Below are 22297 nucleotides of genomic sequence, written 5' to 3'. Positions count from 1 at the left end.
ATAGTAGTTATATTCTTGTACATAGGAGTAGTATTATAGTAGTTATAATCTTGTATATAGGAGCAGTATTATAGTAGTTATATTCTTGTATACATGAGTAGTATTATAGTAGTTATTCTTGTATATAGGAGCAGTATTATAGTAGTTATATTCTTTTACATAGGAGCAGTATTATAGTAGTTATATTCTTGTACATAGGAGCAGTATTATAGTAGTTATATTCTTGTAAATAGGAGCAGTATTATAGTAGTTATATTATTGTGTATAGAAGTAGTATCATAGTAGTTATATTTTTATACATAGGAGTACATAGCAGTATTATAGAAATTGTATTATTTACACAGGGAGCTGTACTGTAGCACAATGGGAAACTGACAGCTCATGTAAACTTTTTAGCCTCATAGAGTTAGTACCAGTTAGACACTGGCACTTGGTTGTAACTTCCTTGTAATTCCAGGAGTCCAGCGGTGACAATGTGGCTTTCCATTGCCAAGGAAAGGATGAAAGAGCAGAGAGATGACGCTATCCTTCAATTATTCAGCGACATTCCTTGCGGTTTATCCAATCTTATGGCCCTATATACAGTAATGATACAGATTACAAGCCACAGCAGGCGAAGAAACTGGAACCAGTCACGCAATGTCATTTAGTTGTCAAAATCCAAGCTGTGGATGGTGGGGAGGATCAATGGATCCAGTCCAGCTGTGGGGCCCAGGGACGCAGGTGTCACTGAGCTCATCACATAGGACACTGCTGTGAGGGCCCTATTACATGGGACGAATATTGTGCAAAAATCGTTATATCGTTCAAATTTAAATGATATGTGAATGCAGGCAACAATAAAAAAAATCGTTCACGTGTCATTGATTGCAAAATTTGAGTTGAGCCTAAAATCATTGGTAATCCATCGCTCTATTGATCAGATGGAGTAATCAATTGTAGTAATGATCGTAATAACTATCGTTCAGTGTAATATGGTGAACGATTTTAAATAGCTCTTGTTTGCCAGGGGACCTGCACTTGGTACCTGAGGCAATATGGTTTGATCAAATTAGACAATTAGACATCAAATTGGTTTGAGACCTGCGCCATAGAAGTGAGGTGCAGCAGCTCCTCTCTCCATGTGCGTATTTTACTTTTCTCCCCTTTTCTGAGTCGCTAGCACTCCTCCTGGTAAGACCAATGTGACCCCAATTAGCAGGAAGCATCTATGCACACATGGCAAATACCTCCTATTCTTCCCATTCTACCTGCAAGAGCAGTGGTAAGTGGTTAGACCTTGTTCTCACGTGTGTTGCTTGGTGGCCGATTTCTTCGCCGCTGGCGCCTGCTGGGCTTGGGGGGGCCCTTGGGGATTGCTCCTGTGACAGCGGGTTGCAGGGCCATTCCGTGGTCTCCCTTCCCTGCTTGCGCTCGCTTTGCAGGGTTGGCGATCGCTGACCGACACAGTGTTAATTTAGTGTAGGCACTCAAGTGAGCCAGGGGACCTTCACGTGGTACATGAGACAATATGGTTTGATCAAATTATATACCAACATCCTGGCGTTGGTTTGTAAATGTAGCCGAGAGGCATCAGTGTCAGCCATAGGTGTGAGGTGCAGCAGCTCCTTTCTCTCCATGTCCGTAAGTGTACTCACTGTATATGCTGTACTGACGTCAGATCCCTATGCTGTACTGACATCAGACTTCCCTCCTCCAGGCTGGGCTGCCCTGCCCTGTGGTGAGTCTGTCCATAAGATGGCCGACATGTGACCATGCCCCGGCCCCAACTGTCCACCATAGGCATATGCACCTTTTCTTTTTAGTTATCTATATTTTCCCATATAGTTCTAAGAATGGGACCTAAGCTGCAACCTGAGAACTGAGCAGAAAAAAGTTTCCAGAGCGCTCGCCTACAGGGAGAGGTGTGACCCATGGTATAGTGTTGTGTGGCAGTATAGAACGTTTCTCTGTTATTATACTATTTGTTTGGATGTTATTACAAGGGCCAATGGGGGGCCTGATAACAACTGTAAACGAGCGCCGATCTGCTAGATCGGCGCTCATTTACTGGGCCTATTAGACGGCCCGATTGTCGTTAACAAGGGCTGCAGTGACATCTTACCAATGTCCTTGCAGCCCTTGCTTAACTTTATACATTACCTATCCAGACTGCAGGGCTCTTCTTGTGGTCGTCTCTCCCCGGGTCCCGCGCTCTCCAGCTTCAGAGCCAATCACTGGCCGCGGACAGGCTGCTCTGAAGCTGGAGGACGCGGGACCCGGGGAGAAGACCTCAAGAGGAGTCCTGCAGCCTGGATAGGTAATGTATATCGTCAGGCGCCGGCCACGCACCGCTATTCCACATTAAAGGTTCAAACCTATGTCAACGATCAGCTGATGATCGTTGTCATCGGCTGATCGTTGTATTTATTAACTGAGTAATAATCAGCCGAATCGTTTTGTGTAATAGTACCCTTTGAGGTACTGCTTGTTGCTTGCTTTCACATATCCCGTAAAATTGTCCGCGGTCACGGATCCGCGATCTCGGACAATTTTAGGAAATATTCAAGTGAATACAGCCATTCACATAATCCGTGCCGCTGTCCAGCAGCTACTCCCCCGTGCTGGCCAGCTTACATATTCTCCAGAAGGGGCGTGGACTATGCTGCCTTCTTCTCCTGGCAGAGTAGTCCAGGCCACTTCCGGGGAGCGTGTGTAAGCCGGCCGGCATGGGGGAGTAGGTGAGTAGTCAGATGTGATGACAAGAGCGCACAATATACCAGGCGGTGGGGGGGGGGCTGCACTGGTAGGGGATTCGTGCCGCAATCCTCCTCTGGTCATCGTGGCACGTATTGGGTGAATGACGCCTTAGTTCCGATGCTTACACCATGAATTAGGGCAGGGAAAAAAGCATTGTCATACGTAGTAGCGTACTGAAAGTGTTCAGAAAATCCCCCTATCCATTCACCAGTCATAAGTAGTGACATCATTAATCGTAGAAACCCATATTATGTACAAAAGCTGCCATTTACCACAAAGCATCATGGTTCTCAGCATAGCCATGGAGAATGGCACATGTCAGATTACACTGGGGGTTAGCATGCAGAATTTAAAGTAGAAGTAATGGGTAAAAGTTCAGATCTGGCATTTTTCTGTAGGAATAACATCAGGTTTCTGTAACTTTGAGTCATGTTGACTGGATCATTACAAGAACTTACAGAACATAACTGCAAAACAAACACTGTTAAATCTCTGTCATTAGTTCTGATACTCTTCATCTCAGTTCCTGTAGTCAGTGACAGGTTTGCCGGGCGGCCGGCGTTGCCAGCAGTCTGCACTGCCACTAGTTTGCCCGTGAATCACATATAAATAACATCCAATTATCTCTTCTGCTCTGCAGAGCCGATCTCGGGCGCTGCCAGGCAGCACAGCACAAGGAATTCATTACAAACACATTTCCAGCCACTTTTGACGCACATCATTACCATGTCACCGCACAGAATTAATACGGCTTCCTTAGATGACTCCTGAGCGATTTCACTTCTGATCCGCTCAGGTTATATTCTCCAACAAAGAACTAATAACCACAGGAGAAAAATACAGAGGCCTAAAGATCAGATCCAACCTCAGATGAGACTATGACCGCAGAAAAGGTGATAAACCGAGATCTATGTTACATAGGTAAAGAAAGCCTGAACCTAAGGAATATCCACTAACTAGAGATTAGTGGTGACATCACTGAGAATACAGCCTATCCATCAGTAGAGATCAACGGTGATATCAGTGAGAATATAGGAGTGACATTACTTAGAATACAGCCTATCCATCACTAGAGCTCAGCAGTGACATCACTGAGAATACAGTCTATCCATCACTAGAGATCAGCGGTGACATCACTGAGAATACAGCCTATCCATCAGTAGAGATCAGGAGTGACATCACTTAGATTAGAATACAGCCTATCCATTCATAAGAAAGCATCCATCAACAAAGGCTGGTGAGGAGAAGCCACTTGGGATTATCCTCGAGGTCAGGCAGAATAAAATGATGACAGGTTTGCATCTGTGGCAAGAACAGAGGCCCCAGACCTACCTGCCTTTTTCCATATTTCCCTCAAAAGTGAATGGACATAGCCGCACATATAGGCGGACCATATGGGTCCCATATAGGTGCAGGTCCCAATGCCTTATATATGTAGAGGATTCGACTACCCTGCATCTTATAACAAGAGAATCTGCTGTGTATCTTACACCCCCCCCCCCCCGGTTATGTGCCAGAAAGTCTCAGATACAGCACCAGGATGACTTTAACAGTGCTGGGAGGAAGACAGGAAACAGACAAGAGAAGATCCTGCTGTTACACCGAGAGACTGAGCAAGAAACAGGAGGAACTCATTTGCCTTTAGCATGATGTCTAGACAAAAGCAATTGGGCAAATGCCCCAAACAAAAAAGAGTCCCAAAAAGAGAGGAGAGAGGAGTCTGGTCCCAGAGCACAGATAGAGGAGATGAGTCACGTGCACCGGTTTCCACTCAGCGATCGGCAGGATCTGGGCCAGATGTGTAAGCTGCCAGAACTGGTCCTGATAGGAAATCCCAGGGATGTGCCTGCGGCGAAGATACACACCAGATCCATCACTGCACTCATGTATAGCCGGCTAGTGCCACGTGACGCTGCCAAGCTCCGGGTCACCACCGCTCACACATGTCTGTCTTATTCCAGAGATTTCACTGCAGGTTTTATAAGAAAGCCTAAGGGCTGTCAAGCGGAAGAACAGGGATTTAAAGGGATTGCACACCTTTTTGTATCTTCTGATATGTCACTCAGGTTAGGAGAAGGAAGTTGTGTCACTGGCACCAAGAGGAAGGAAATCTCCACAGCTTTAAATCAAAGTGAACTCATGGGGGTTCCGGCTAAAGGACTCACAACTAATGTGATAGCCTGACGTTCTGTACTGTTCCGTACCACACATGATGTAAAAGCTGTCCACTAAACAGACTGGCATACTACAGCATTCTATCAGTGTCAAACAGTGACTATATAATACCGCCATCTGCGTACAGGTACTATAACTATACTATGCTAAACAAACTAATACAGTCACACAGTGACCAATTAATACTGCCTATCATACAGGTAATATAACGATACTATGCTTAACTAATATTCTTATAGAAAGACTACACAATAACATCATAACGCCACAAAATAATGCAGCCATATAGTAATGTAATAGCATTATACAGTGACTAAACATTACCACCACAGTGACTATACACTGAAATTATACCTCTATACAGTCACCATATACTACAGCCAGGCAGTGATCCAATAATATTACCACACAGTACTATATAATACTATCTAAAGATTGTCAAGGCAGCATGGAATGAGGAGGAAGAAAGCACTGACCTGACAGGTTTGCACACGCTTCATCCTGTAGATCACTTCGCCTAAAGGCCCTATTACATGTAACGATTATCAGCCGTAGAAGGCAACAATCAGCCGACAAGAACGATATCGGCCGATCGTTGCGGTCGTTTGTCTTTGAACATGTTGAAAGACAAACAACAATGATAGCAGCGATCTGCTGCCATCGCTCTGTGAAATAGGAGCGGCAGCAGCAGACCGCCGCTATCCCCTATGGGCCGCCCGGGCGATCTAGCGATCATCCAGGCAGCCCCTTCGCACCTCCCCGTGCCCCCTCCTGCACTTACCCGCTCGATGCCGCCAAGTGTTATAGCGGCGGCAGCGAGCAAGGAACGAGGAGCAAAACTCCTTATAGTCGCCCTGACTGTGCTCCTCACAGTCGCCCTGTGTAATGGGGGCTTTACAGGACCCTAAATGAACAATGAAGTCACATACAGTCACAAATAAAAACCACCACATAGTGATTTAACGCCACCATACAACACATAAGTAATATTTCTACTGTATGAGTACAGTGCATAGTAACCTCCATTACATAATACACACTATCAACCAGCAATACCACCATACAGTATTGCTACGCAGTGACTATATAGTGTTCTATGATGCTGAACACCTGCAGCCTTTACTGTAGCAGCAAAGTGGATGAGATGTGAAAGTGGTCAAGTTATGATCTATGTACACCGCAGATTTATTAGATTTTCATTCTATAAGGAGTAGAGGCCAGATACCAGATTTATTTGTTAGACACTTGTGGTGGTTGTTTGACAAGTGGGTGTGGCATTTTTTTGACCAGCGGCCTAGTTCCCATGCACAGTGCCGGTCTATTCCCAGGTCCTGGCCTGGCATGAAGCACTGAAGGCAGGCCTGCCTTCCCCTCTGTGACGCAGCTCCAATAGAACCAATGGAGCAGCATCACAGAGGGAAGGGGGTTTGTCACACTGGGGGAGGGAAGGCCTGCATCCACTGCTTAAGGCAGGGGCGGTGCCCAGGAATAGACTGGCGCTGTGTGTGGGAACAAGGCCGCTGTTCAAAAAAAGGATCGCAGCTGCGGCATTCCAGCACCAGTGGCAGGTCTATTGATGTAAAAATCTTAACATGATGTACCTGACAGTACATTCACTTTAATTACATCATCATGCTCTTAAAGTGTCACTGTTGTATTTTTTATTTTTTTGCAGAAATCAATAGTACAGGCGATTTTAAGTAACTTTGTAATTGGGTTTATTAGGCAAATATGCCATTATCTGCATTCAAAAAGACTTTCGCCAGGTCCCCCCCCCCCCCACCACCTTCCTCTCTCTCATTGACTGCTCATTATCAGGAAATCTTGACTCTTTTACATCAGTCGAGCCCTGTGTAACCTATGGAGAGGGGAGGGGGAAGATTAGTCGGCAGCAGAGAGCAGAGAGCATAGGATTACACAGCGAGAGCTATGGGAAGCCTCTATTCAGAGGTCAGAGAGGTCAGTGCTGACTTCAGAGGAGATAGCCCAGTGATGTAGCTGTAAATTAATTGTTTGTTGACCTGTTTTGGTGCCTCATCTCTCTCCACTCCTCCCTTCTCCATAAGAGAACCATGAAGACAGGGGAGAGCTTCAAACTGCTTTTTCATGATAAAAATGCATTTTTCGGCTAATAAACCCAAATACAAAGTTTCTTAAAATAGCCTGTACTATTGATTTCTGCAAAAAAAATTTAACGACAGTAAACTTTACAGCTAGACTGTGTATAGAAGTGTGACATTTATCAAACAGCCTGAGCCGCTGGTGTATTGTCACACTGTGTAGTATATGTTTGGAACCCCTATGAGGTGTCAATGTAATTTTGGAGCATGATGTTGCACCCACAATCCTCCCCCACTTGTTGAGCCCAACACATCATCACGCTTGCACTAAGCATCAGTTGCACATCACACACATGAACAAACACTCACCTTCAGCAGGTAGATGGGGATGTTACTGAAGTCCACCGGAAGCTTCAAGAGGAATCGAGCAGAAAACTCCCCAGTCTGTGAGACAAGAACAAGACAAGATCAGGTCAGGCACCAACCAAGTTATACCCAAGAGTATCACCAAAACTAGGTGGTGAAATGGGTTTGCCTCACATGAGCTCTCCTGATGAAGATGTAATAGCTGCCATATTGGTTGTCACCTTAGAGGAGACGTGGTCTGGGTCAGGATCGTGTACAATTTGTCAGATCATGTCCTCTGCTTGCTGTAGGATGTATAAGGCTATGTCTATGTATACAGGGCTCAGGACAGCGTATCAGCTTTCTTTCTCCTTTATACGCAGCCATGTAGCTCTGCCATGTCAACATGATCAGGGGAAAAATGTTTCCATTCACTGACTGCAAGCCGACATAATGAAGCTGGTGAAAAAAGGAAGGGAAGGTATATAGCGAAAAGTTAGAGATTGTTTCCCAAGTGATGATCACAGAAGTGGACAACTGGACAAAGAGAAAAAAAACTGGAATCTTATTACTGTAGAAAATCAGCATAAGGGGCTGTTCACACAGAATAAAATTCTCAGAATTCTGCAGCAGAGAGCTCCTGCCTGCTGTCTGTCTCAATGGGAGGGCTCGCGCACATCCGCTTCAGCCACTCTACGCTCAATTAATTGACATGTCAGTGTCATGACCTTTGCTCAGTGTGAACCACCCCTAAGAGTGAATGCACTAAGGCTATGTTCACATGTAGTAAGACACCGGCCGTTCCGTGACCAGACAGATTCCCTTTTAAGGCTATGTTCAACATCGGCCAGATCACAGAACGGCCGGTGTTTGTGAAGATCATCCCGGCCGGTACTGCAGTACTGGCCGGATGATCCTCACTGTTGCTAAACTTGAATGCGGGTGCATCCAAATTTCCAAATTATTGGATGAGTATACTTGGCCGGGCATACTGCATTGGGTTGCTCAATCGAGTCTGATACTCGTTCAAGTACCTCTGGGCACTTTTTAAATATTCACACTAATATTTTAACAGTTTCTGAGCTCCTGGCATCATCATTTATTATAGTTCTGTAACTGTTTACGGGTGCCATCACAGTCAAAAACAATAAAGCAGCCATACTTACCTGTCCCCGCTCTTCTCACTGCCGTCTGGCTCCAGTTACCCACTCAGTGACAGCCTGCTCAGCCAACCACTGCGCTGTGGCAGGACAGCGCAGTGATTGGCTCTAGTGGGTAGTCACTGAGTGGGGGACTGAAGCCAGAAGGCATCGGGAGGAGCGTAGACAGGTAAGTACTGCTGCTTTATTGTTTTTTCACTATAGCTTAGGTTTTACAAGATGTTTCTGCAAGACACATAGGAAGTCTGTCAGTATGTGTCTTGCAGAAACCTATTGCATTTTTTTTTTTGAATTTTTGTATATTTCCTTTACACATCCCTTCAAGGGACGAAATACACAAAAATTAGAAAGAAAAAATGCAATAGGTTACTTTGAGGTAAACCAGGCACATTCTGCTCTGCAAAGCAGAGGGCGCCTAGTTAAATGCCCAAGTGTCCTATTGATTTCAGAATAGTTTGTTATTTGAGCCAAGCACCCAGGTTTTCGAGTGTTCGCTCAACACTACTCCTAGTGGATAAAATGATGTAGAGATTTTAAATATATGCATCTAGTGGATATGTTCCTGAAACCAGAATATTTCTTGAAAGGGGTATAAAGTTATATAATTCAGTGGCCAAAGCACAGTGCAGACTGACAGCTATCCCTGCTCATTCTGCTAAACTGTGCCACTAAGCTGCAGCACTAGTGACACAGACAGCTCCCCAGTGTAATGTCTATTCCAAAGGTAAAATGTGCTATATAGACATCAGGGGAGGCTGCAGCACCAGTGACAGACAGTTCCCCTCAGTGTAATGTCTATCCCAATAGTAATTTGTGCTACATAGAGATCAGGGGAGGCTGCAGAACTAGTGACACAGACAGCTACCCCAGTGTAATGTCTATCCTGTCCATAACGTGTTATACAGACATCAGTGGAGACTGCAGTACTAGTGACACAAACAGCTTTCCCAAGTGTAATGTCTATTCTAATGATAACATACAATATATAGACATCAGGGGAGGCTGCAGCACTAGTGACACAGACAGCTTCCCCAGTGTTTATGTCTATTCCAGTGGTAACATGTCAGACACGTTCAGCCAGTCAGTGGCAGAGACCACGCTAAGGCTACTGAGGGGGCCTGACACGTCACGACCCAGGTCCCCACTCAGAACAGGAAGCGGCTAGGGGACCGGGAAACAGAGCGGAGGAGAGCGGACCCCAACCCTAGAGCCGGGGTGGTAGGTGCAAGTTCTTATGTTCAGCCACCTCCTCCCTGGCTCTTTTGAAAGAAGAAAAAAAAGTCAGAGCCCAGACTTCTTTAGGTTTCATTTACCAAAAACTATAGAGGTCCTGTTTACTGGTATAATATTAGCCCAAGATTTCCCCATCACATGACATCAGCAGAGCTGAGGACCAGGAAGCCGCACGTGCAGCACCTTCCATCATGGACTACACAAAACATCCCAGGACAGAGATTACACACTTCTGAAATTAGGAAATTGCTTACTTCCTGTAGATCAGACATGTCCAAAGTCCGTCCGGAGGGCCATTTGCGGCCCGCGTTCCGAACTTTTACGGCCCCCTAGGTATCCAGCTTGCTATTATCTGCCTGTGTTATAAAGCATATAGCATTTCACTCATCAAATTTGGCACTCTTCGAAAAAAGTTTGGACATGCCTGCTGTAGATACAAGAAGGAAAAGGTTCTGGGGAAGCCCAACAAAGTGCGCCCTGGCGGATGAGGCGGGTACTTCCTGCAGTCACCACAGATCCTCAGAATCTACATACTAGACAAAGGAGAAGATCTGTGTATCCTGGAGGAGATATATGGCCGAGGAGCTGAGGTGTGTGGGGTACAGAGCTGAACCCATCACTAGAGAACCTTAGGGCCCTATTCCACCGGACGATTATCGTTTGCATAATCGTTAACGATTAACGATCTCAAACGACCGCTATTGCGAAAGACCTGAAAACGTTCAGTCATTTCCATGGAACGATAATCGTTACTTATGATCGTAATTGCGATAGTTTTTTTCTTCGCTATTTATTCGCTATTGCGTTGGTATCTATTGCGAACGACCGAACGATGTCTTATTCAATGCGAACGATTTGCAAACGTTTTGCGAACGAGCAACGATAAAAATAGGTCCAGGTCTTATAAGCGATCAACGATTTCTCGTTCGGTCGTTAACTGCATTTCAATTTCAACCAAACGATTATCGTTTAGAATTGAACGATTTAACGATAATCTGAACGATAATCGTCCGGTGGAATAGGGCCCTAAGATATTCAGCACTGATACCCGAATATACAAATGAAGTACAGACCAGGGGTCAAAAATATTCTGACTGCAAGGTGAAAACCCGGCCATAGACTGAAACCAGCAGGAGAGAGTGTTCTACCCAACTGCAGCAAACCCAGAGGGAAAATTACATGGAGCGCATTGCAATCCATGGCCTATAATACCACATGCAGAGCGAGAGACCATGAAGAAAATCTTTGCGTGGATGGAAGTCCTAATGAAGAACGATTTTGTCAGTCCCATGTAACATTTCTATAGGCTCAGTAAGTCTAAACATGGCATCAACCATATGTCCAACAAGCCTGGCACTGCTGAGTCATGATCATTGCGGCTACCCTGAGTAGACAAGAACCATAGAGGAAAACAATCTGCCAGACTCTTATCAGGTATAACGCCAATCTGCAAATGATAAGGTATAACGCCCCTGCAGGTGACAGAATCAGCCTATTAACCATAAATGAACATTGTGCAATACACAGCAGATAATACAAACGAGTTGTCCTCTTACCCAATTGTTCTTCTTCCCGGCGTATATTTCCATGTTCTCCCCGTACTGCGGCTCCTCCAGCAGAGTCTGATACTCAAACATGAGGCGCGAGCTCTCATTTAGGCGGCTACACTGGTACTGGTGATACTGCTGGACCAGCTCCTTCACCTGTAGGAGGCACTCCGGATCCAAGGGGTCCCACTCTGCCAGACTCTGCAAGCAGACACATATGACCGGTCAATGACTTCTTCAACTATATGTGTATATATGGTTTAAGAGTAACTTGGATTAGGAGCGTTTTGCAAGAAGAGCTCACAGTTTTTCAAAATTGTAACTTGGATTAAAGCATTTCTTGGTGTAAGAGCTCCCTGTACTGGGTGAGAGGGGGAGGGGCATGGTCTGCATAGCGGGGTCTACAGCTCTGTACTCTGACCCAGGAAGTCTCCCTCACCTTCTAAATCATGGCAGATCCTCTTCAGGCTAAGGCTTGTATCAGGGGACAGGACTGTGGAGGTAATCTCTCCATAGCTGTAACCCCTCTCCCCGCACAGAAAGTGCTGCTATGCTGTGACCACATATGTCCTGCTCATTTCTTCCTGCAGTCTCTGTCAGCCCTTGTTTCCCATCCTATAATGTGCCCTATAATCCTATAATACCCTATAATGTGCCTGCACTTACACTCAGCTATACACACTGCTGCTATAATCTGCCTGCACTAACACTCACACTGCTGCATAGAAAAGTTTCTGTCACTGTCCTCCTGCACAGCTCTGTGATTCTCACTCCCTGATTGGTGCATGCTGAGCGCACACCCTTCCCCATTGCTGTCATGTGACCACACAGACCTCTGCCAGCAGCCCTGCTTCTCTATTCTAGCCTGTTGCACTATGCTACTGCATTATGGGGATCTGCACCTCCATTCTGTATCTACAAACTGCTGCTATTTTTCCTGGTTTATGCAGTCACTGTACATTATACTCCACATGCTAATTGCTATACTGTACAGTAAATTATAATATCACATATTCAGCTGTTTCTCATTGTTTCTTTCATCTGTTCTACATGTTATTTAGAATAATAAATCATTATTTTTGGGGTGTGGAACCAATTGTCTGCATATCAGTGATTTCTTATGGGAAAATATGCTCTGGTTTGAGAGTGATTTGAATTACAAGCACAGTCCCGTAACGGATTATGCTCGTAATCCAAGGCACCATGCTCGTAATCTACAGACCCATGTAAGGGCTTGTTTTTCAGGAATAGGTGTACTTTGTAATGGCGTCTTTTATTCTACCATAACATGTATGATGGAACCCCAAAAATATCATTTATGAAAATAAAAATTGTTGAAAACGTAAAAAAGAATGCATGATATGACATGATACCATTATTCTACAGGTCATTCAGACCACCACCATATGTAGGTTTACACAGATTCTCTTATGTTATATTTTTTTAATTAAATCCTTTTTTCTTCTGCAATTCATTATAATAAAAATGGGCCAATTGTGACGCTTATAACGGTTTTAGTTTTTCACCTACAGGGCTGTATTAGGTGTCATTTTTTGCACCATGATCTCTTTTTTTTATTAATACCATCTCTGTGTAGCTCGGAGGTTTTTATTACTTTTTATTATTATTATTATTTTTTTTTATATATAATGTAACAATAGTAGTTATATTCTTGTATATAGGAGGCAGTATTATAGTAGTTATATCCTTGTATATAGGGCAGTATTATAGTAGTTATATTCTTGTACATAGGAGCAGTATTATAGTAGTTATATTCCTGTATATAGGGGTAGTATTATAGTAGTTATATTCTTGTATATAGGAACAGTATTATAGTAGTTATATTCTTGTATATAGGAGGCAGTATTATAGTAGTTATATTCTTGTATATAGGAGCAGTATTATAGTAGTTATATTCCTGTATATAGGGTAGTATTATATAGTAGTTATATTCTTGTATATAGGAACAGTATTATAGTAGTTATATTCTTGTATATAGGAGGTAGCATTATAGTAGTTATATTCTTGTGTATTGGAGCATATTATAGTAGTTATATTCTTGTACATAGCAGGCAGTATTATGGGTGACAAACACAGAAAAAATGTCCTTCACTGAGGCAGATAGGAATGATTCAGTATTATTTTTCTATGTTATGTAACTGAGGACATCTTACATTACCTGCATATAAAAAAAATCACATGTTGGATATACAGGACATGATGCAGTGTAATAGACGTTATGATGCTCTGTGTGTTCAGTGATTCCTACACAATGTCATCTCTGGATGATGTAACTGCAGTTACCGGTGTGGATGGTGCAGAGATGGGTGAGTGGGATTACAATCTCTTACAGGCTCACTGGGGGTGTATTGCATAGAAAGCCTGGAATGTATTGAAGAATGGCAAAGTCTCTTTTCCATTCAGTCAGATAATAAAAAGTGCCATTTCCTGCAACCAGGGACGCGCACGTCACTGTGACATCTGTCTATTTGTAGTAGTGCCGCTTGTGTTCTCAGTAAGTGCTATCACAATTACACAAGGGGTGAGTCATCCAGCAGTGATGTCATCAGCCATGAATCACAGGGACAGAGGATCATTAACCCCATAGATGATGACATTGTACATTGCCCACATCACCAATATGTACAGTAAATAAGGAAACTGACTTGTCTCATTGCTTAAAGGGAACACAACGTCCTCTGTTTCATGCATACTTATTTTGTTATTACATTTAAATATAAATAGTTATATTAAAGGTTCATATTGCAAATATATACGGTGGGAAATACATAGTCAGGTAAACAGATGCTAGCGTAAAATAAGGCAACAGTCATCCCTTTAAGCACTTTTAATGGGCTTTATGTAATACTACTGTTTCCATGCTTACAGCCGCCCTATTAACCAATCATTGTTCAGGCTATCCAGAAGACGGCCCCCAAACAATCAGACTGATATCGGAATCACACTATAAAGATCACTGCTCTGATATACAGCAACCTCTGTAATGCTGTGCAGGCTCTGCAGAACAGGACTTGTCCTGCCCAGCCTGTCCATGGTGCACTCCCAGTCATTACACACAGGGAAGAAACACAGCATACACACCATCACATATGATGCAACTATCAGGGTCATGTCAGATGATGTGTATACTGTACTATATGTACTATACTATGTGTCTACTATATGAATTCTCACCTGTGAGTTGACTGAGCAAGAAGCTGAGCAGGGCAAGTTCTGTTCTACAGAGCCTGCCCAGCATTACAGAGGGTAACAGTATATCAGTACAAAGCCCTTTGTGATGTGAGGCTTCCTGACACTAAGCAGATTGTTTGGGGTAATGCCACTGTATGCTCATACCTTTTAAAGGGGTATTCAAGAGTAAAAAAATGTTTTTAAATTAACTGGTGTCTGAACTTTATACAGATATGTAAATTTCTTCCTTTTAAAAATCTCCAGTCTTCCAGTACTTTTCAGTTGATGTATGTCCTGCAGCAAGTGGTGTATTTTCTCCAGTCTGACACAGTGCCCTCTGCTACCACCTCTGTCCATGTCAGGAACTGTCCAGAGCAGGAAAGGGTTTTCTAAGGGGAATGCTACTGCTATGGACAGACGAGGCAGCAGAGAGCATTGTCTCAGACTGAAAATAATACACCACTTCCTGCAGGACATACTATGCAAAAGAAGAGCCTGTGGCGCCTTATTGGAGAGTCTCGAAACAAAGGACTAGCCAGATATCCCTCCGGGAAGGACCCAGCCAAGGGGGGGACCTGTAGGGAAACCACCAAAACCACCATATTAAGTGGCCCTATAAGTCAATGTAATGGCAAGGGAAAAAACAAGGCCAGATATCCATTCACATACAGCTGTTTCGGGGTGTTGCCCCTCATCTATGTGGAGCAGAATTCTGGCTTGGTGGGAGCAATGCCTAGTAGAGCCATAAGAGAAACAGATCACTGATCTCAGGGAGACCAGCCAAACTGCCGCTTGCTAGTAAAAGCGTTCAATGCAGTGAAGTCCTAGGTGCATTGCCCCCTGGGAAACATATATATGCAAAAGAAGAGTCAGTGGAGCCTCATTGAAGAGTCTCGAAACACAGGACTAGCCAGATATCCCTCCGGGAAGCAACCAGATGGGCGTCTCTGTTTCTCTGCAGGACATACTGGAAGACTTGAGATTTTTAAACAGAAGTAATTTAAAAATCTATATAACGTTCTGACACAAGTTGATTTAATTTTTTTTTTTCTTCGGAGTACCCCTATAGAAGGATCCCGTAGACTTGCAGTGGGTTCTGCTGAAAGTATAAAGTGTATTGGGGCATCCTGACTCTCCAGCGACAGATGATGTTGATAAAGGGAATGGTTGGGTGAGCTGACAGTTGTGGAAGGTGTATAGGAACAAAAGACAGGGACTTCTAATAATCAAATAAGCACAGGGGGAGCTCACACTCCTGATAAACCAATATCCTCTGTGATGCTGTGCAGGCTATGCCAAACAGAACGTACACCGTTTCCTCTCGAGTAAATTCCCAGTGACAACGGGTAGAGAAGTAACACAACATTTAGTGACAACCACTGTCATGCTGGGCAGGCTCTGCAGAACAGGACCAGCTTCTGCTCTAGTGTACTGATTATAAGGTAGAAAGGTAACACTGCACACATGTCTCTATACAGTTTCCAGGCCTTGAAGGGAGAACGTATAAGAAGGGGAGAAGGGCTGATGGCTAGGTCTCTTCAGAGTAACAACAAAGCGATGAATCTATTGCATGATGGACCCCATTGACTTATACATTGATGCTACGGAGATGTAAAAAAAAAAAAAAAAGATAGAATGTGTGGTGTTGGCACTTGGCAGAGGCAATGACGCACACATGTGAACACGTCTCACACTCTGCTCCCTCATTCTTTCTGTCTGACGTTCTTGGTTGGTGCCGTATGGAGCAGGTAAGTGCATGCCATGGAGACCAGCCCCTCCGGCTGCTACACTGTGGTCCTGCAGGGATTATCTGTCTGTCACTGTAACAACCTCAGGTAAGGGTCACGTGCTGGACGCCTTACTACATCACTTATTCCTCTACCAGGAAATACTGCTCAGTCTCATTTTCCTGTGACTTTCCCAGCACCAGCCAGAGGTGACAATGAGGAAGTTGCCCGCTGAGCAGGTATAGTACCTACTAGGACTCTAATAGGGAAGCTTGTGACACTGTGAGCAATGTTCCTGTTTATTAACCCTATCTGCACTGAGAAACAGCTATGTATCCAGTGGTAGAATAGTGGCTACGGCTTACTGTATAAAATTCTTGCTCCAAAATATTGCAAAAACATTACTGAAAGTTTATTGAAGTAAAAATAAATCATACACAGAGAATCGCTATTACGAAATCTGTAACTGAGATCCAAGGCGTCTCCACAATGTGACCATGCTTAAAGCAGAAGCAGTGGCGATGCCAGACTGAAGTATAGGACAATCTTTTTATTTTTACTACTCTTTTTCTGTTGTAGTTGTTGGAGGAGGGTTGCTTATGACAACCTTTCATAGAACCTTGTATAGCAATCTCATTATACATATTGAGGGAAAAAAAAAGTGTTTGTCTTAAAACCCAACAAAAACTACTAACAAGAAAACAAAAAGTTATGAATCTGCAGGAGGTAATAGCAACAATAACGCTTTGTTTCTTAAAGTGTCACTTTTGTTATAACTTTTACAATCTAAATCATCAGTAGATGTGATGACAAAAAATGAATGTAAATTGCTAATTTTATTTTATCATAGAAAAGATGGCACTACTTTTTTTTTTTTTAACCAGCACAAGACTAAAAAGCTACCTTTAAAGACTGGACCTGGATACAAGTAAGTATAGCTGTTATATAGCTGCCGTCAGAAGACTGGACCTGGATACAGTATGTATAGCTGTTATATAGCTGCCTTCAGGAGACTGGATCTGGATACAAGTAAGTATAGCTGTTATATAGCTGCCTTCAGGAGACTGGACCTGGATACAAGTAAGTATAACTGTCTTCAGGAGACTTGACCTGGATACAGTAAGTATAGCTTTTATATAGCTGCCTTCAGGAGACTGGACTGGATACAAGTAAGTATAACTGTCTTCAGGAGACTTGACCTGGATACAGTAAGTATAGCTTTTATATAGCTGCCTTCAGGAGACTGGACCTGGATACAGTAGGTATAGCTTTGTTATATAGATGCCTTCAGGAGACTGGACCTGGATACAGTAAGTATAGCTGTTACTAAGCTGCCTTCAGGAGACTGGACCTGGATACAGTAAGTATAGCTGTTATATAGCTGCCTTCAGGAGACTGGACCTGGATACAGAAGTATAGCTGTTACTAAGCTGCCTTCAGGAGACTGGACCTGGATACAGTAAGTATAGCTTTGTTTTAAAGCATGATAACTAAAAAATAATAATAATGTAAATTGCAAACTTGCTTTATATCACATTTCCTGCTGATTCAAATTTTGAAAGTTATACCGACCATGACACTTTAAAGTGTCCTTTCACTTAAAAATAAATGAAGTTTGGGGTCTGGGTCAGACTCTCATATGGGTTATCTAGTGTTAGTCAATTTTGTATATAATGAAGCCCTATTAAAAAAACAGAATAAACATGTTATGCTTACCCTATGCTCCCGCTATGTCCCCAACTGACTGCAGCCCCTTCACTTCCGAGACTAACTCATCTTGGAAGTAACAGCCCGCTTAGCCAATATTGGCCGAGGCAGGATATCGTTGCGAACAGTGATTAGCTGAGCGGGCTGTCACCCCAAGATGACAAGATGAGTTAGTCTCGGAAGTGTCAGGGCTGCAGTCAGCAGGGGACACTGAGGAAGCGCAGAGAGGTAAGCATAACATGATTATTATGTTCTTTAGCAAGGCAGCTTTGCAGTATATACACAATTGTCTAAAGGCCAAATAACCCCTTTAAGATGTCTATAGGAAGTCTCCATCTTGCACCAGGAGACTACACAGACTTACTTACATGGTCTTACTTTAGAACCAGTCTTCTGCAGGAAGATGGGGAGGGCTGTGCTTAGCAGAGCACTTCTACTCATTTGTTTTCAGGGATCACTGACGGTCTGGACAAACCCTGACCAATCAAAACTTTTTTCATTGCAACAATAAACCCATGTGGCTTTTTATAAATCCATATACTACAAGCAAAGCAGAAATTTTAACAACCAATCAAGATCTGAGCTCCCAATGTCTTCCCCTCCCTATTAAAAATGCCAGACTTTGTTAAAATGAGATATCCTTTACAGGGATGTTAAATATTTTTTATAATATTTGTTTCTCCAGCTCCAGGGTTACTGATGGTGCTCAGCCAATCAGTGCACTGTCCCACCGCAACGTACTGATTGGCATAGTGTTGTCATTAACTCAGGAGCTGGAGAAACAAGCCGGAGAGTAGGCAGGTAACGTATGTACCACTTCAAGCGCCCGACATGCAGCAGACAATTAGTTTATTTTGGCAGAGGGGCTGCATTCTCACAGCGGATTGAAAATCCGCTGCAAGAATGGAGTGACCATAGGGAATAACTGTACCGTATACCGCAGCGTATTTCGCTGCGGATCTTGCAGAGTGAAATCCGCTGCGGATGCGTTACGTGTGATGCACCGTTCATGTTGATGGCCTGTCCTCAGGATATCAGATCTGGGGGGTCCGGCTGACTGAAGGGCCTGCCTCTGAAAAACAGCTCAGCTCTGTACACTGGGCAGGGCTGTACCTGCCATTGCCTAAAGTCCTGTTTACAGTAAACTTCAGCACCAGGTATAGGTGCAACAAAGATGTATAGATGTACAGAACAGAGCACGGTAGGTGATGAGGAGGTAACAGCACCTGCACATACGGGCCTGTCGCCAGTTGATGGTGGGGGTGCTGGGAGCGAGCGCTCCACTGATCTCATATTCATGGCCTGTTCTCTAACAAAACTTACGGGAGAGAGAGCAGAAGTTCAGGTAGAAATTCAGCGTCTTCTCCAAAGATGAAATCCGGAGGTAATTCTGGGTATTGTGCATTAAACATGATGTCCCCTATAATACAGGAAAACGACATCTGATCAGCATAAACAATAGTGAGGACTTCATACTGCCCCCTATAGTGATCAATGTGACAACCATCTGGGATTTTGGGAATCTTCTTTTTATGAAGGGTCTATGTTATAGGCCTTTGTTCTTCATATTGTATGATCTCATCTTGGGGTAACTGTGTGATGTAAGGGTGACGCTTCATTTGCTGCATTTTTAAAAACGGCACTATTTTAGAGAGGTGTGGGTGACACCGCTATAGAGAAGGGAGGAATGGGTGACACCACTATAGAGAAGGGAGGAATGGCTGACACCGCTACAGAGAAGGGAGGAATGGGTGACACCGCTATAGAGAAGGGAGGAATGGGTGACACCGCTACAGAGAAGGGACGAATGGGTGACACCGCTACAGAGAAGGGAGGAATGGGTGACACCGCTACAGAGAAGGGAGGAATGGGTGACACACCGCTATAGAGAAGGGAGGAATGGGTGACACCGCTATAGAGAAGGGAGGAATGGGTGACACCGCTACAGAGAAGGGAGGAATGGGTGACACCGCTACAGAGAAGGGAGGAATGGGTGACACACCGCTATAGAGAAGGGAGGAATGGGTGACACCGCTACAGAGAAGGGAGGAATGGGTGACACCGCTACAGAGAAGGGACGAATGAGTGACACCGCTACAGAGAAGGGACGCATGAGTGACACCGCTACAGAGAAGGGAGGAATGGGTGACACACCGCTATAGAGAAGGGAGGAATGGGTGACACCGCTACAGAGAAGGGAGGAATGGATGACACACCGCTATGAGGAACAGAGAAATGGGTGACACTACTACAGAGAAGGGAGGAATGGGTGACACCGCTATAGAGAAGGGAGGAATGGGTGACACTGCTATAGAGAAGAGAGGAATGGGTGACAACGCTATAGAGAAGGGAGGAATGGGTGACACTGCTATAGAAAAGGAAGGAATGGGTGACACTGCTATAGAGAAGGGAGGAATGGGTGACACCGCTATAGAGAAGGGAGGAATAGGTGACACCGCTATAGAGAAGGGAGGAATGGGTGACACTGCTATAGAGAAGGGAGGAATGGGTGACACCGCTGTGAGGAACGGAGGAATGGTGACACCGCTATGAGGAACGGAGGAATTGGTGACACCACCATGGGGAAAGGAAGGTATGGGTGACACCGCAATGGGGAAGGAAGGCATTGGTGAGAATGCTAAGGAGAAAGTGGGTAAGGGTGACACCGCTATGGAGAAGGGAGGAATGGGTGACACAGCTATGGGGAAGGGAGGTATGGGTGACACTACAATAGTGAGAGGAGGGTTTTGCATGGGTGACATTGCTTTGAAAAAAGAGGTACAGGCTTGTGCTACCATGGGGGAAGTTTCAGTGATGCAGCTATGGGCTGGAAGGCAAATGTAGAGAAGCAGGTGGCGCTGCTATGTGCGTATGAGATGTATTACCAATGCCCCTCATCGGACTCTAGAGGTTCGGGGATTGCGGGGCACAGTTGTATGGTGGACATCCGTCATACCCTGAGTCCTATAAAAAATTCTAAAAAGTAATTCTTATCAACAGAAACAACACAGTAAGACTGCGTACTTTATTTTTATATTATCTCAGTCCATACTTCCGCTAACCAGGCCACCATCCTCTGAGCGGTGGACGCTCTTCTCTATACTACCTCTCTACTGTGCCGTGTGGTGCTGTCGGGCGCTGACAATCAGCAGGCAGCAGATGATTTCCTGTGGCTGATCCCATGTAGATAACAGTAATGTAAGGTTGATGTCAAATATACAGCTGTGGCAGTGACTGCCGGAGCGAGCGTTATAGTACAAGGAAACCGCACAGGAAGCTGCGGACGCACATGATGGGACTGACCGCACTCACAGCACCGGACCACAGGATGCATAACCACACAACGGAGGAAGCCGATAGCTACAGAGCAACACCAAACCAGCACCACTACACCAGGGTCTACAGCTGCACAGGGCTGCAGGGGGCAGAGAGTTTCCATATATAAGAAAGGGCACAGGCACAGAATAAACATCAAACCTCATAATATAACTATACAGAACAAACTAGGAGGCTGGGAGATATCAGCCCTGAAGCATTAGTGCTGCAGCTCTGGAGTATAGAAAAGGATGTAACTCAGGATCAGTACAGGATAAGTCATGTAATGTATATACACAGTGAGCCCACCAGCAGCATAGTGAGTGCAGCTCTGGAGTATAATACAGGATGTAACTCAGGATCAGTACAGGATAAGTCATGTAATGTATGTACACAGTGACTCCACCAGAAGAATAGTGGGTGCAGCTCTGGAGTATAATACAGGATGTAACTCAGGATCAGTACAGGATAAGTAATGTAATATATGTACACAATGACCCCGCTCTGGAGTATAATACAGGATGTAAAGTAGGACCTTCAATGTAAACTACTTAAATAGAAAAATATAAAATATGATTGTTTGTATATATACATATGTATCATGATATATTATGATATGTCATATATGATAATATAACATAAAACGATAGCTCTGTGTATGTTCACTATAATAGACTCAGATTGTAGAATATTTTATGTAAGAATTATTAATGCTTTAGAGGAGAATAATCCCCATTCTTGAGGTCCCTGAAGACAGGAGTGAGGAGAATGATGAGAGTAGTAGTTGGCGCAGCGCTCTATAATCTATACACTAAGCTAAATAGAGCAAGTGGCATTTACCAGGAAGCAGAGCTCACCAGGAACGGCAGAAATGTCAGACGCAGCTGGTTAATAGCACGCTCATTGTGTGCCTGGTTATTACAGCTATTCTTGGCTGCACTAAGTTTAGCCAGAGCCGTCAGCGGCTGCCAGAACATAAGAGTTCACAGGAGGCCGACATTACATTACATCAAGAGAAACATGACATTGTGTAGCATTACCATGAATAAGGTCCTGTCACCCTGTAACACCGCCTCACATACATCAGAAAACCTCCA

The 22297-nt window shown here is 44.1% G+C and overlaps 1 protein-coding gene across 1 annotated transcript in view; it reads right to left on the bottom strand.

The window, feature by feature from the left end:
• Positions 1-22165, bottom strand: part of LOC138775009 (BRISC and BRCA1-A complex member 2-like) — a gene marked incomplete at its 5' end in the record, with an annotated part of 45293 nt that extends 23128 nt beyond the window's left edge. The window contains 3 exons of the mRNA XM_069955768.1: positions 7344-7418; positions 11269-11460; positions 22058-22165. Of these exons, the coding sequence (XP_069811869.1) occupies positions 7344-7418; positions 11269-11460; positions 22058-22165 (375 nt within the window). The remainder of the gene's footprint in view (positions 1-7343; positions 7419-11268; positions 11461-22057) is intronic.
• Positions 22166-22297: the final 132 nt, after the last annotated feature.

Source organism: Dendropsophus ebraccatus, unplaced genomic scaffold, assembly GCF_027789765.1.
Source record: "Dendropsophus ebraccatus isolate aDenEbr1 unplaced genomic scaffold, aDenEbr1.pat pat_scaffold_1238_ctg1, whole genome shotgun sequence".
Lineage (NCBI taxonomy): Eukaryota > Metazoa > Chordata > Amphibia > Anura > Hylidae > Dendropsophus > Dendropsophus ebraccatus.
Note: the sequence above shows the minus strand (reverse complement) of the source record. Positions and strands in the feature narration are given on the sequence as shown.